At 47.5% G+C, this 15,784-nt stretch overlaps 1 protein-coding gene across 1 annotated transcript in view; it reads right to left on the minus strand.

Annotated features, from left to right (window-relative positions):
* Positions 1 to 410: 410 nt before the first annotated feature.
* The window catches only part of plxna2 (plexin A2), a 164,475-nt gene continuing 149,101 nt past the window's right edge, over positions 411 to 15,784 (minus strand). Inside the window, 7 exon segments of the mRNA XM_076742075.1 lie at positions 411 to 2,924; positions 5,845 to 5,995; positions 6,299 to 6,511; positions 6,613 to 6,782; positions 7,487 to 7,677; positions 10,268 to 10,367; positions 15,592 to 15,695. Coding sequence (XP_076598190.1) covers positions 2,829 to 2,924; positions 5,845 to 5,995; positions 6,299 to 6,511; positions 6,613 to 6,782; positions 7,487 to 7,677; positions 10,268 to 10,367; positions 15,592 to 15,695 — 1,025 coding nt within the window. The 3' untranslated portion in view covers positions 411 to 2,828.

Consider the following 15,784-nt stretch of genomic DNA (forward strand, 5'->3'; position numbering starts at 1 on the left):
CTCTGATTACGTTCGTCACTATTCTGAATACAGGAGAGCTCATCTAAGAGTTGGAAAGACTCTAATAAACATACATTTCTTCCCCTGCAGAAAGGAAAAGGCATTTAGGTCCTGTTGAAACGAAAAAGAAAGCATTACTCCAGACAAGCAATGTGAGGTATGAGGAGGATACAATTCTATTTGCTGGAATTGGGAAGACACCTTAATCAAAAGGAAGAAGCTTTATGTTTTCTCTATGTACTGTATAAGTGCGCCATTGTGTACCTAAAGATGTTCATTAGGGAGTGAGAAGGTGCTTTTTCACATTCCCACTTCTGCCCCCACTGGCCAGACACAGGAACAGCGTGTCAATCATCACCTTATCCTACATTTCTCCTTGCCTGTTAGTTTGATGTTTTTTTTTTTTTCTTCCATCTCCTGATCACACTGTGCACACAACTGACTAAGATCAAAGAGCAGCTTCAAAGCCGGAGCAGGAAACTAGAGCTAAAGGGGTTCTCTCTCTTCCTCCCTCTCTCCTCATTTCTCGACACTTCTCTTCAAACGGCCCGGGCGAGCCGAGCGCCGAGCGAGGCGGCGTCTGCCCGAGCCGGGCCGTGCCCTCTTCACCTTTCCTTTTGCTTTATCTCGCTAAGACGGTTCGCGGCAGAGCGCCGAGCCAGGTATCGCCGAGGAACCGCCGGGCTCCGAAGCACTGAAAGGACTGTGCCCGAGTCGAGGACTAATAAGATCAGGAACGCTAAGCAGGTGGGTATCTAAGGCCACAGAGGAAAGAAGCACCTTTCACCCACGACTGCTGTTTGTCATGCTCTCAATGCACACAACTGCAGAGCACTGTGCAAACCCTTAACACTGCCTATTTTCAAGTACTTGATGTAAACAAGCAAACGTGTGTCTCGGAAGAAAATGAAATCGCCGATCCAGAGGACGGATTCTACAGTTTGTTGTCATCCAGCTAGAAGGTTGGAAGGTTACATCAGCCTTTGAGCTTGTGACGTTTTGGTTTAAGTCAGGAGACGCATCCACACGACATGAAACAGCCTGTTTTTTTTTTTGTTTTTGTTCCTCATTCCCAGATCTCTTTCCTCCTGCTCATGTTTCGTACCTTCCACAGTTTTAACACTCACAGATCCAGTTACGTAAGCTCCAACTTGAACCGGCTCTGGACTCAGATATGAGAGCTTTGCTCCTTCTGTAAAGCATAAACCGACTTCTGACGTATTAGCGCACCGTTTCGAAAGAACTTTTGGCACTTGACCCACGCAGCTTCGCTTCTTATCGTCGTCTGTGCGAGGACGCCGGCGGTGGTTGGGCGAGATCTCCCATCAGCTGACATTTCAACTGGCCAACTGGAGCTGGCGTGACTCATTGGCACTTGATAAAACCAAAGATGGACCCTTGGAACACTTCTGATGTGTGACAGCATGCATGCAAAGTACACATAAAGTTGATCAAGTTCCCAAAAAGATACAAATTGTGGTTAATGGAGAGTTTTAGCCCACAGAAACCATTTGCTCTCGTCTGGTCTCGACTAGCTGCGAGCTGTGCTGGATGAGCAGCGACGGCCACGCCGCCGACGATACGCTCTCTCCTCTAGCAGAAAAGTAATTTAACGTTGGGGAAGCGGTTGGACGGGCCGGGGCCGCGACGGACGAATGGAGTCGTTCACTTTGACGAGCTGCTGCAAATACCTACGGAGCGCCAGTTCAACTGAGCCCCGCTCCGTTTGCAAAACTCAAAAAGACATACAATCAAAGAAAGAAATCAAAAATAAACAGTTGTACATTCACATACACTGATTGGCAAGTTATCGACCGGTACATACACAGATGACCTAACTGCTGAGAAAAGCCTTGGACGCCAGAGTGATGCTGATTTAAGGTCATCTCCTAAATACACTACAGGCTTCAGCGCCGTCATCCTCAGTTTAGGTGCAAGCATGCTGGCTGAACGGTGACCACCGCGAGCGGAGTTCCATTGGCTCTTAGATGATGAGCACGAGTTTCATGTTTTCCTGTACACTTCTGATTGGATGAAGAGCAGAGGTTTTCTCCGTGTCATGTGAAGCATCAGTCCGAGGAGGGAAGGAGTGAGAGAAGACATGGACCATGGCCTGTTCGCCCGCCACGCGACCCCGCGCAGCGTTACACTCTGTGTGTCTTTATACATCAACACTTACGGGGTCCGGGGTGGATATTTCAACTGCAACTGATAATATTCAAATGTACAAGTACAAAAATAAAATCTGAGAAATCTGAATGCAAACTGTCCAACGTGAGAACCGCTCTTCTGCTTCTCGCCTTTTTTTTTTTTTTAATCTCCGTTTCACACTCAGAGTTTCTGACTGAGCGCAGAATAAATCTGTTCCTCCGTTTCCTCCTCCAGCACGGCACAAACACACGCTCATGCACACACGCGCACACACACACACACACACAAACCCACACAACATACAATTTCCTGTCAAACTGAGAGAAAATATCTTTTGAGAAAAAGAAACAAACAAAAATAAATAAATACAAGCCATGTTGCTGCCTTCTCTGCTGATGGTCCTTCCTCACGCCGTTATCAGCTCCGGCTGCAGGGCCTCTGTCTCACAGTCTGTGGGCTCTCAGCTGGTGCCGCCGTGGAAGGAGGTACGACAATCACAAACTAAAGCGGCTGTATGTCTGTCAGAGAGGTCCCGGGTCTGGTTCACGGTTCTAGCTCCCATGGTGAGAGGTAAGTAATGCGGGACCTGTTCGGGAGGTCCTGTAGAGATTGTGGTCCTGTTTCTTGTTCTCTCTCTCTTTCAGTAAATGGGTGGGGGGGGGGTGGGGGGGTCACTCTCAGCTCTCAAGGGACATAGCAGAGATGAGCTGCTCCACCTTGTAGGCCAACCTCTGCTTCCGGGCCTGTTCGTCCTGCTCCAGGGCCGCCGTGATCTGTGCAGAGGAGGAAACATGCTCACAGAGCAGCCGTGGTAATGTGCATTCAGGCTATCATGAGATCTGATAACACCGAGGAGAAAATAATGCATTTCTTCACAAAGCGGAGGCTGTTCTTTTAGGTTTGGACATGACATGAAAGCAAAAGAAAAGAATTACATCACCGCCTTTGTCTCTGACAACATGCAGAAGTATCTGTGTATTAGCCTTTCCCGTTTTATCTTCTGAGCCCATTTCTTGTAAATTTGGCATTTGTCAAGTCGGGTTCAAAAGGGACTCAGACAGGCTCTCCCCCTTCCTCCTCTCATCTAGTGTCTGCCTTGTCAGGACGAATCTGTGTCAGAGTGACACCAACACACATGGCAAAGGCCTTTAATATGAAAACAGAAGAGCGGCAAACATTACAACATGGGCCACGTTTTTATCACCTCTGATATGGATCTGTGCACCCGAACGCTGCAGCCTTTGTTTCTACACACAGTGTCTGCTTTGCTGCTGCGGATCCATTTCACATAAAACTACACTAGACTGGAATGAAGTGTTTGACTCAATTATTGATGATTCAAACAAAAATAATTAATTGACCCTCTTATGCAACGCACATTTAAACTATTCTGATGTAGGAGGTAAATAATAGATGAATGTGGGAAAGGAAGTGTCACCCACAATGAGCCATTCATCCACATGTTCCCTTTACTCATTTAGCCACTCAGGGTTACTGTGAGGCTACGTCAGCAAAGGCAGGAAATCACTCAGAAATACTGATAGAATTTCTGCTTTGTGCAAACATTTTGTCAGCCTCAACTCTCAAGTTATCAACAGCTGTGAGTGCTGTGTTTATTTTTGTGCTTTTGTGCATCAAAATGCCCGTCAGGTGTGATGGGAGTGACATTTTGTTGCCTTTATGCCCTTCAGTCAATCAGAAGCACACTTTTAGGCGGGTTGGTAGCTGCTTCACCTTTTCTGGAGTAAAAGTTGTCTGACTGTCGTCAGCAACATTCTTCTTCCCTGTTTTTTTTTTTTTTTTTTTGCATAGCATGGCAAGGCTTTGTTTGCCGCCTGTCCTGTTGCAGAGCACAGTGTCTGTCTGCCCACCTACCATCTTCCACTCATCTGCTTAAGTGCTCTTAAAGGCTGGCAGCTACAGGCAGAGCGTTTCCTCCTCCTCATCGGGCCCGATAGCGATCTATTATTAATCTGCAGCACTGTATGCAGGTGCAGCTCCCACTGCCATCTCCCAAATCCATTTAAGTAGGCTGCAGCCCTGGCCTGGTTCGCCTGACGCACAGGCCTCTGTGAAGGGGCTGAGCAAGAACGAGCAACTGTTGGCGGTGCTCGGTGAGGCTTTTTATGCCCACATACCGCACGCATGATGGGGTTCACGTGTGGCGCGCGTGTGGGCAAGACGAGCGTGTTTGCATTTGTCTCCATGCATGCGTGCGTCAGACGGCGACAACTGCAGAGGCAGCAAAAGTGAACGTACGAGATTCATGGAGAGCAAAGGGGAAGCTGACTGGATAATGGGTAAAAAGAGAAGGAACGTACAGGAAGGGGGGAAAATGAGAGAAAGAGAGCGAGAAGGAGAGAGAGATACTGTGGTCCAACATAAAGGTCAGGCTAATGCTTCCCAGAGGAGGAGCTGACATTAGAGGCAGAACATCTCCATAAATGCACTCTCTCTCTCTCTCTCTTTCTTTCCCATCTTCCTCCCTCCCATTTTACGCTTCCTGTGATCTGACAACGTGTGTGTGTGTGTGTGTGTGTGTGTGTGTGTGTGTGTGTGTGTGTTGCCTATGATTCTGCTCATGAGAGCCCTATATAACAGATCACCCACTCTAGCTGAGCACAGGCGAAAGGACAGAGCGGCATGCTGAGAGCTTGTAGACATTCACTTTCTACTCTACAGATCAGACACGCTGCCTTGTTAAGCTCAGGTCTCAGCAGACCTCTGGGCTTTGGGGAAGTCTACTGAAGACTCTGAGCTGACCTCACTAACCTTTGCCAGTTACGAACAGTCTGGGAACACCAAGGGCAAGATATACAGTGCGTACATTATAGTGTGGGGCAAATTTGCGGCACGCCTTTTGTTCAATTTGCGCTCGCAATCTGCCCGTAATTAGCGGCTGATTTACTAAAGCAGCAGCTCGTTATGCAATCAGCGGCCGGGACTGCCCTCCAGGTAAAGTCTGCAAGTGAAGGAGCTGAGTGTGTCGACCAGAGGACGGATCTATCGGAGATCACTGAGCTCAGAAAAGAAACCGTGCTGCACAGTAAATAAGTACCCAAACACTGAATAGTATGGCATAATAACCTATTTGTAGGAATTTATGTTATTAATGCAGCAGGAGACATTAAATGCTGAGAGAGAGAGATGGTGCAGCAGAAGCTCAGAACAGAGCAGGTGGAGGATGTTGACACAGATGATGTTTCAATAGAATAAATGTCTCGTTAAATTCAATAAAAAAAACACAACTTTCCACGCTCTCCTTGTTTGATGTCGTAAAATATATGTAAAATCTGCTGTGTTCATTTGCGACCACAGCTCTCGTTGTCTGTCATCTGGCTTTCATTCATTGATTTCGCTGCAGACACTGAGATGATTCAAGTTTCTTTTTTCCCCACCGCTTTTAAATACTCCTGTGATATCTGCGCCTCCTGAGGATTGTTTTGTGCACAACCGATGCTCGTAAAGTGCACAAAGCTGAGTGATTCCTGCAGACTGCACAATCAACCACACTTATGATGCCTCCTTCCACTCTGTGCGGCTCTATATACAAACAGTGAAGGAGAGAAATCCACCGCTCGCACACAGGCTGCTCCTCAGGTGTCAGTCGAACTGGCTTTGATAGATAACATGTGCTATGCCAGGTGTACAACACATTAAAAACTGTGCTAATGTTAGCCGTGTATCACTTACCTCCTCGCTGTACTTGCTGACGTAAGAGTAGATCTCATTGAGCGCGCTGAGCATGTTGAACTCTGTGGAGTGGAGTCTGGCCTGTTCTGCCAAATAGGCGTTCATGTCCTGGTCGCTAATGGCTGGCAGCCGGTTGATGTCAGCGTAGTACCTGAGGACCCGGACGAGGGGCAACGCTTAGCATCACATGCAGGGATTCACTGAGTCAATGAAATAGCTCAACTGAGACCTAAATTCTTCATATAGTCAAATTTTTGTGCATAACATCATTTTCACGAACAACGCTCGACTGTAACAGTCACTCTCAAAAGGCTTTTACAGAATCTGGTTGAGAAATGCAGGCATGAAGAAAGAGAATTATGAATCAATTTTCCCAAAGATCCCAGTTTCTCCTGTAAGAGGATATGACAGAAGAGATCACAATGGCGTATAATGCGAGTGCATGAGCTCCTACCTCTCTACCCAGCTCTTGTAATTGGGGATATCTTTAGCGTAGAGCAGCTTATTGGATGGGGAGTCTTTGCCCAAGCGGTGCTCTGAAGTGGAGCAAGAATCCATAAAAGTCTGAGCTACGACCGACAGACAGGCGTCCGTGATGCTGCTCTTATGGATGTCGAACACAAACTGCGGGTTCTTGATCACGTTCACCCAGAAACGCAACGGAAGGCTGGAAGACGGAGACAAAGAGAAGAAAGAAAGAATTATTACGTGACACGAGAGCAGTTGTGTCATGCTGTTCTGCGCGTGACGCCAAAAAAAGGCTCGTACCAGTTGCTTTTCCACGTGTGACGCACGTCTGTGTCGTGGATGCCGTGTTTGTCCGCCTGCTCGTCCAGGAAGTCAAACATGTATTTGATGGCGAGGGGCAGAGTGCTCCCTCGGTGGACTGTGCTGAACAACGTCTCAAACAGATCGTCGACAAATTTTTGTAGCGTACCCTGAGAGAAGGAGAGCACACAGAGATGAGGGATTCATGGGAGACCAGAGACCATCTGACTCAAAAACACAATGGTGGAACGTAACTAAGTACATTTACTCAATTACTGCACTTTCAGAGGCAAATCTTATGCTCTTCAGTTCACTACTTTTTGTACATTTGACAGCTGCCGTGACTATTTACTCTTCAGATTACAATTTTTTCATGCCCTTCCTGTTCAGTGAAAACCATGTATCTCCAAATTCAGATTTGGTTTTCCTTTGTAGGCTGAGAAAATTCTCCTACTCCTTAATATAAATAAATCATTTAAAAGAAAAAAACCTCAGATTAGCTGGAAAATGCATCATCACTGAGTTAAAAACAGGCTGTTTTTCTGAGCTCAGCGTGGACAGAGGTGGCATTAACACGTCATGATCTTATCGAATATGATGCAGTGCTGTAGATTAAACTAGCCAACAGTAAATAAAGTAGATATAATTAGCACAACCTTAAACATCTACAGCAGTAAAATACAACACACACATTAATGCAAAAGTAATATTAGTCTACAAACATTGGATATAATAATCAGGACTTTTATACTTCTGCTGCTGTCAAAATGCAGCTTTAATGCAGTGAAACATTAAGATAGCTGACTGCATGCTGATGTCTGTACAGATCCAGAGACACTGAGAAGCAGAGGAGTCTCAGAGAGCCCTGGCGTACCTTGGTAGCTAGCAGCCGGGTCAGATAGATCTCAGAGACCATCTTGCTGCCGCGGTCTCCTTCCTTCTGGTCTCCGTGCTCGTGGTTCTTCACCAGGTGCCACACCTTGACACCACTTTCTAGATCAGGCGTGATCATGGGAGCACGTGAGCGGAGGCTGTCGGGGCTGCCCGTGTAGCGGAATGAGGAGTCTGTCCGGGAAAGAAAGAAGATACAGATCAGCCTAAATGACTGTGATTACAAAAGCGTCCCCCAAATGCAGCTACATGTAAATTAAGCATACGCTCACACCTACACCAGCACGCCCACACACACATGCAGATGTGCACACAAAGCCCCTCACTCATTCCTATCTCGCCTTGGTAACTCATTACAAAGCCGAATCCGCCGCGGCCGCCTCCTGCTCTGAGGCACGCTGTGAAGGAGACTGCAGCGGTGGATAATTTCACAGAAAAGTAATGAAAGGGAAGGGTCAGCGGCGTCGCACTGATTCCTCGTGGCCCTCTTGAATCTGGAATCCTTGATGACACACAAAGACGGCTGAAAACGGGGCCTTTTAGCACCCATCTGTCTGATTACACACAGTGTGCAGGACAGAAACATTCAGAAAATGCTACATATTGTTTCCTTCGTCTCTCTGTCAGGAAATATTTGATAATTGTTTGCTTGTTGTCTTTTTTCCTTTTCTAATCTCATTCATATTCTCTTCCTTTTTAATCCCTGCCTCACTGACTGTGGCATGCTTGTGCCTGGCTCCTCTTAAAAGCACTCATAATTGGCTCTTGCCTGCCACATTGTAGCAGCGCCATGTTGCAAACGTCCCTGTCACTCTCTAATCAATGCATCAAAAGATCCCTAATTTGTTAAGATCGAAGCCGCGCTCCCTCATCCATACGTCCTCGTGTCTGCTCCTCGTTCCTGCCTCCTTGCTTGTCGCTCAGTCTGAACGATGCTGGTTTCAGTTTCTCTAATTAGCCCACGTCAGCTCCTGGCAGCGGGGTCTCTGGAGATTCAGGATCTGAGGATCCTGTTGAGGATCTCTCTGACCGGGCTTCAAAGGCCGAGCTGAACAGCAAAGCTTTTTGGTGCCAATACAGCCACTCAGACCAGGCTGCACCTCTGGACTGGCCCCTGGGGACCACGCCTTGAGTAGGAGGGGTTAGAAATGCGTGCATGTGTGCAGGGTGGAGTGAGCTCCCAAATCCCATCTTAATCCAGTCACTGGGTTTTACTGCTTTGCTATTTCCCCTCAATCCTCCCGGCCTCCTCTGCCTCTCCCCATCTCCCCTGACGCTAAGCGGCAACCTGCAGCCCTTCTCTCCTCCTCTGCAGGCTGGACACAACCAGGCAGCGGTGGAGTGTGTTCTGGCTGATTTTAAGGCTGGGGCTGTCGGTGGTGTAAATTGAGTCAAGATGCTAAGTGTTGAACGTTAAATTGGTATGAATCCATCAGCAGGTGTCGAGGTGCCAACCCATGATTGATGAGGGACGGGCACATGCCAGCGGAGCCTCCGCTCTCTATGCCACGCACGTACGACTCCAGCGTCTGAGCGCTCGCACAAAAAAAAAAAAATAAAGAGAAGAAAGCGAGAGAGAGTTCAGCCTCAGCAGCTCACTGCAATTTCATGACAGATTAAAATATCCCTTGTGACGAAGATATTTCCATGTAACGACTGTCTAGGTGCAAAACTCCAGAGGCAGATGGCTAAAATTAAGCTGCGACGTTAATTTAACAACAAGGGCTCCTCCTTCTTGTTACACTGGTAGTTATACTCAACATTACTTTGGTCCTCCATCATCTCTTTAAAAGAGAGTAATGAGTGAGTCCACTGTAATCTTCTGAAGGTCATCACAGGTCGTCTTCATCAGTTATGATGCGGGTGTCGTTCCACATTATTTTTACAGCACATAGACAACATATAAAGGTCTTTTTTGACCCTATGTCTCCACAGGTATCGATTCTAAAAGAGGCTTGTGGTCGCTTGGAGGGATAAGGATGCCGTTAGCTCATTTTCTGTGTTAGGCAGTTTAAAGGCAGCGTTCACTCTCTATCCCCAATCCCGATAATTGGCCAAGCTCACTTATCTTTTTCTGTTTGTGTGAAGCATCATTCACACAGAATAATTAGCAACCACAAGTTGCCTGGTGCCGCTGTCTGGCACGGGCCCAAATTTGGCACCCAGCAGCACAAAGTACATCACATCTGAAGCATGTGTGCGTTTGCATGTATGTGTGCATAGATACTGCACATATGTGTGGGTGCAAGAGTGCAGGCGACTCGCAGCCCACTGCACCCTGCACAGAGCGCATTTTCATTACAGGGAAATTATGGCTTTGAAATCAAACAATGGCTTTATCTCCCACTCTCCCATCTTCTTCATCTCTTTCTCTCTCCGTTCTTTCCATTCTTGCACCATCCAACAGAGTTTGGACCTCAACTGAAAAGCAAACTGCAGCAGACGCAGTTGGAGAGAGAAAAAGGTTGCAAAACAAAAAGCCCTCTGCAGCAGAAAAAAGAAGAGCAGCTCCAAACAGAGCTGGCCATCGCTTCAGGGATGGCGGACTTGGCTTTGTTCACATCTGAAACAACTAATATAAAAAAACATTTTGATGTGTCTGTGAGGCAGCAAGATTACATTTGCATAGAATTAACGGTTGTCTAAGCCTGCAAACACATCCATAATTGCCTAATATATATGCTGTTGGCATTTTGCAATCAATGCAATCAATGTCAAAGCCACAGCGAGGGTATGAAAAGAGCAATCTGGTCCACCGACTCACCGTATCTGCTGATGGAGGTGCGGGATATGCTGGCTGAGGACGGGATGTTGTATGATGAGGTCTGTTTGGGCACCAAAGCCACAACGCATCGGTCCGACACCTGCGAAGAGACACACACAACGTGAATCTGCTGGTATCATAATGCTATGTCAGCTTCATATTTTAATTAGAACAAAGCATGAGCGTTTGAAACAATTCTTTCCTGTTCGTTTCATAGTAAAGCCCACAGACGGAATGTAAGACCCTAAGTCCCACAAGCAAAACACATCCCAAACCCCCACGCAATCCATCCCTGCCTGCCATATCTGCGCTCCCTGCTGTTCTCCACCACAGCCCCGTGGCTTCTTTTTTCAGCAGAGCAGAGTGCTGCGGCAGCACGATGGCTGTACTCAACATGACTGTCATTGTCATCCCCTTCACAAACATTACAGACATGATGTAAGCTATGGAACTGGGATAAGACGCTAAGAGGGAGCGGAAGAAAGAGAGAGAGGGAGAAGGAAAGAGGCAGAGACCGTCTCATGTACACTTCACACCCTTAAAGAAAATGGGGTGTGCAGGTATAATAATAGCATTAGAGCAGCACGGAGTCAGAGTCAAAGAGAAAGACAAAGAGAAAAGGCTGCGTAAAAGACGGCGTGTCATGGATAAGAGAGAGACGCTGAGGTTCAGCCTTTCCCTTCTCTGTGGTTTATATTTACAAAAGGCTCTTGGCCCTGTATGATGTGCTCCAGTCACTTCAGATAAGCTGCGAAAAAGTGATGCAAACCATTAAAAAGGACGGTTTTAAAATCTATTTTAAGGCACTTCTAAGCAGAGATCTTTCATCAGGCTAGCAGTGTGATTCATTCATCACGAAATGGCACTTAAACTATGATTAATCTCTGAAATGCTGGTACTGTTAGCGCACCGCAACATCACATCGCTTTAGAAAAATACAAAACACTGCAACTTGCGGTCCTTTTCCAAAAGCCAAAACAACAAACAGCTTGTTGGCTGGCATTTACAGTCCACCCCGAGGAGGGATTTCTGCTTCAGACCCAGCAAAGAAAAAGTGATGAGCCTCCAGTGGAGAAATAAACAAAAGGCAAATGCCAGGCTGCAAAAGGAATGCCTCAAAGAATCTATAGAAAAACAGAAAATGCTTCAGCAGGAGTGGCCTCCTTCCCAACCCTAGTGGATATTGGGATGGACATTTACAGAGTTCCTTCTTCATCCTCACCCCTCTCCTCTCTCCCACTCCTTCCAAACTAATCTCTGCTGTGCTATTAGTTAGAGTTGCTATCTGGCCTCTACTGGCCACACTGGAGAGACACTTGAAACCTGGGATGAAATCTGAAGGAATCCTCTTAGAGACGCGGCCCTGGTGCTCCGGCCTCTTGGAGGGAAATGACAAATGGTCTTCCTCACCCTCCACGCCCCCCCACCCCACGACATCTTTGACCCTTCTCTCTCTCAGCTCACCTTCTCCTTATTTGTCTCCGCTTTCCGAAACCTAATTTCTACAGCCCCTCCGTCCTGTGGCTGGCTGCGGACGCACGGGTCGACTCCACCACAGCGACAGCGTGGACCCGCGTGACGTTTCCACTGCTGTTCCTGTGATACATTTTCTCTGGGGAGCATGAAATAGCCTCTCTGTCCCCCCTTTCCCTTTACGCCTCCCTCCATCTCTCTCTTTCTCTCTGCTTTTTATGGCTGACAGAGAGGCTACAGCAGAGATGGGTCCTTGTGATAGAGTAAATGATTGAAGGCGTGCAGATTCGCCCTTCAGGGATAATCCAGTGTGGGGCTGATAGTGGGCAGGTGTGATAAGGGCTGTGGGCCCTGCCTGTGATAAGACCTTCTATTAGACATCGCAGAGCCGACCAGACAGCAGAGTGTGGTCAGCCTCTATCTTTCTATTCTCAGCCCTCCCCTCAGCCCTGGTCCTCGCCCGTCTGTCCCATCTCTCCTGGACTCATGGCCTAAGATCACGATGCTTATCATAGCTGTCGACTCTGCCCGGTCGCTTGGAAATACACAACTCGCCAGAAATGATGAGATTTGTGAATAGGACTCTCTCTTCATAAGACTTACATACCAATCTGCTATAAGTTGGGTATTAATCAGTAAAATGCGTATTGAAGAATCAGTCCAGGGTAGTTCAGGGCGCAGCAGTGCAGTGCTGCAGGATTAATCTAAGACGTCTTCCCTCTTCATTGGAAAATACTGTTTGTTAAATTGTTTACTCAGAAAATATTCTTCCTCCTAAAAACCTTCATATTCCCACTTGTCCAAGATTTGTATTCAGGTTTAAAAGGGGGGACCAACGAGCCAAGACAGCCACAGCATTAGATTAATGAACAGATAGCGGTGTAGTAGTATCCGATGTGTCTGGGTCTGTTGAAAATAGCCCAAAACGCCCCAAGTGATGTCTGCGAGGTGGGTAACAGGATCTAGCTGGCAGGCTCTCCTGGTGTGGTCATCAGAGTCTGCTCTCTGTGTTCCTTCACCGCAGAGGAGAGGACAGACAGAGGTCACCGGGCAGCAGAGGGATGGAACTTTCCAAACTGACTTTATGCTCTGACGCAGTGAGGGAGGGAGCGGCCTGCCCTTTCCTGTCACTTATCTGCACATTAGGAATAATATTCCCGGCCAAACGCACGCTGCCCATGTGTGCCCACAAATGGATGTGGCAAACAAATATTAATATGCAGGACGAGGCGCAGTCCACCTGTCATAAATCAACACTTTGTCAAACATCATCAATGCAATTACTCACACTGCGCCCCGTGAATATGGCGTGGGTCTGCTCGCAATTTGAATACTCCTAAATAACCTGAACTACTTCAGCTCATGATGCCGCACTCTCTCCAAAGCGATTCAAGTCTTTAAGATGTGGACCTCCTCGGGATCCCTGATCCTATCCAGCAGGAGCAAGGTTAACACCGCCATGTCTCAAGATGACAGAGATGGGGGGAGGGGGGAGACGAAAGAAGGTGTGATGAAACGCTTCCCTTTGACAGGACCGAAGATTAAACAACAAAAAGATCCAAATCAGCAATCAGCCCAAAAACTCTCCAATCTCATAAATCTTTTATCTCAACTCCTGTGTTTGTGTGTGTGTGTGTGTGTGTGTGTGTGTGTGTGTGTGTGTGTGAGAGCATGTGCAATGTGGGTTTGTGCTGTAGGTGTGTGTGAGCACATGCATTGTGTGCACATTTGAGCGTGCTTCTATCTTTATCTATGCAAGAAAGACTGTAAGAAATACAGAAATAGAAAGAGTGGAGTGGGAGGATGGGAGTTCAGTCCCCTGACTGTGAATGCCAAGATGTTGAATAAAGATTCTGAACTCATTTTAAATGTGTGCATTTATGTTTTTAATTTCGGTGTAGCAGGGACCTGGGAAGGTGTGCATTTCCATACTGAGGTTATGTAAACCATTATTTCCCATGTGGTAGGGTAAACAGCCAATGGGGTTTCTTGGGATGCTGTGAGCCCTATGAATTTTAATGCCTCTGTCGGGCTGCTGGGGGAGAATTAGCGAAGACTCAAGGTGATGCTCACTCTCACTCTGCATATTTCAGACCCCCTTTCAATGTTTCCTCTTTACCTCTTCCCATTTTTTTCTCCCTCACTCTGGGGCCTAATGAGCTGTGCTCCCTTGTTGTGATAGGCAGCCAGATGTGCTGCCGCAGCTGCCAGTGCAGTGGCATGGTGTGTGACGCAAACACACACAAGCTCGCACACAGGGGTCACTGCCAGCTCATCAAAACAGTAACGATGCACAAGTGTGCATGTTGTTCCATCCTACTCGCATCTCTCCCGCCACTAACTGCCCTTTTCCTTCATGCTCCTTCTCTTTCTCCCTCCTTTCCCCACGCTGCCCTGCCGGCATCTCCTCTGAAGTTGCACAGTGTCGGCTTTTACGTTCTGCGCGGGGACTCTTAGATCCGTGATCAATAGCGGTCCTTAGATCTGCTATTGAGCGAGTGAATAAGTGAAGCGACCACACGCGTGTCGCCGTGTGCCCCATAGCGTCTCCCTCGGCTAACGATGGCAGACAGACTGTGACGCAAAGAATTGTAGCAAAACAACAGAGGAGCCCATTATGGTGTGGAAGCAAACACACTGCAGCGCTTCATCAAGGATTAAAGCACCGCAGAGACTGGAGAAGAAGAGGTACTCAGACCAGGAGATGAAGAAAGGCAGGAAGGAGGAAATGAAAGCAGTCTGTGGGCCAGAGGGGAAAAAGATGGGAAATGGGTAAGAGAAATGTAAACAAGACAAAAATGTAAAGAGAAAATTTGAAGACGACGAAGGTGAGGACAGAAAGAAGGGAAGACAAAGGAGATAGAAGCTGCATGGTGCCAAGTCCTACGTGAAGGACACCGTGATGTGTCCCTTCTTCTAATGACTCCTGCATCTGGTACATTATTCTGCTCTGGGGCAGGAGGTGACCCCCCCCCCAGTGTGAGGGCTTGAGCCTCGCCAGACCTCGTCCCCATTTTCTGCTTCTAGATGGAGCTCCAACCCCAGCTGCGGCTGCTCCCCAGCCCCAGCCTCTGCTCCTGACCAGGTAGCCCAGAATCGAGCCTCATGCAGTCTTTAAGCAGATGGTCCCACTTGGCTGACTAATGAGAGCTGGCTGAGTGTTACTGAGAGAGATTCATGACCTGGGCAGGTCCTTCGCATTCCGCCTTACCTTGTCCTTTATCTCTCTTTATTATTTTCTCTCCGGCTTTCTTTCACCCCCTTTCCCTCCACAGCCATACATTCGCCTGAAAGATGCACGACTCCTCTTGTTCTCAATTTTCCTCTACTCTCCGGCTCTCTGCTTTCCTCTATGTTAAACAGAGTGCAACAGGTGAGCATGCATGGGCCCTAAAATTGCAGGTTGTGAGTCAAGGTTCTACATGCGAAGAGACAGAAGCAGGCAATCACAGCGGGACTAATTGTTGCTGACGCAAAAGTCAACGGGGCAGAGCGAGGGGGAGAAAGAGAGTCGCCGTCCTCCTGACTGGAGCAGCTTCAGCACTCCAGGGAGGAGGGAGACGTGTCGGCTGAGATGCTGAGGGTTCATCTCTGCTGCCACCTGTACAGTAATTGTCCTCTATTCTGTCAGTTGGATTACACCAGGCAAGGGCATGCAAATGAGGATCTGAAAATTGGCTGCCTAAAAGTCAAGAGTAGGAAACATCAAAGTTTGGCAAGGTGTGTGGTACAATTTCCATAACAAAGCCAGAGCAGAAATTGAACTGAAATGAGCCCTTTCTTGATAAAAAGGGTGAAGTTTGAGAGTTAATTAAGGAAAAGATGACACTAAAACCTTTGTGCATATTTACCTGGTAGTGCATGAGAGTGTTGAGTCTCTTCCAATCATTTTCTATCTTGGTGGTGATGTCTTCGTCCTGCAACACCACGCGAGCCATCCGCCCCTGGCGCCACTCTGAGGACACAAACACATGAATTATACACAACCGCCTATGCAAACTATACATCACAGTGAGCCACAGGGAATGTCATTTGTCTTTCAGT

Source organism: Chaetodon auriga, chromosome 10 (genome assembly GCF_051107435.1).
Source record: "Chaetodon auriga isolate fChaAug3 chromosome 10, fChaAug3.hap1, whole genome shotgun sequence".
Lineage (NCBI taxonomy): Eukaryota > Metazoa > Chordata > Actinopteri > Chaetodontiformes > Chaetodontidae > Chaetodon > Chaetodon auriga.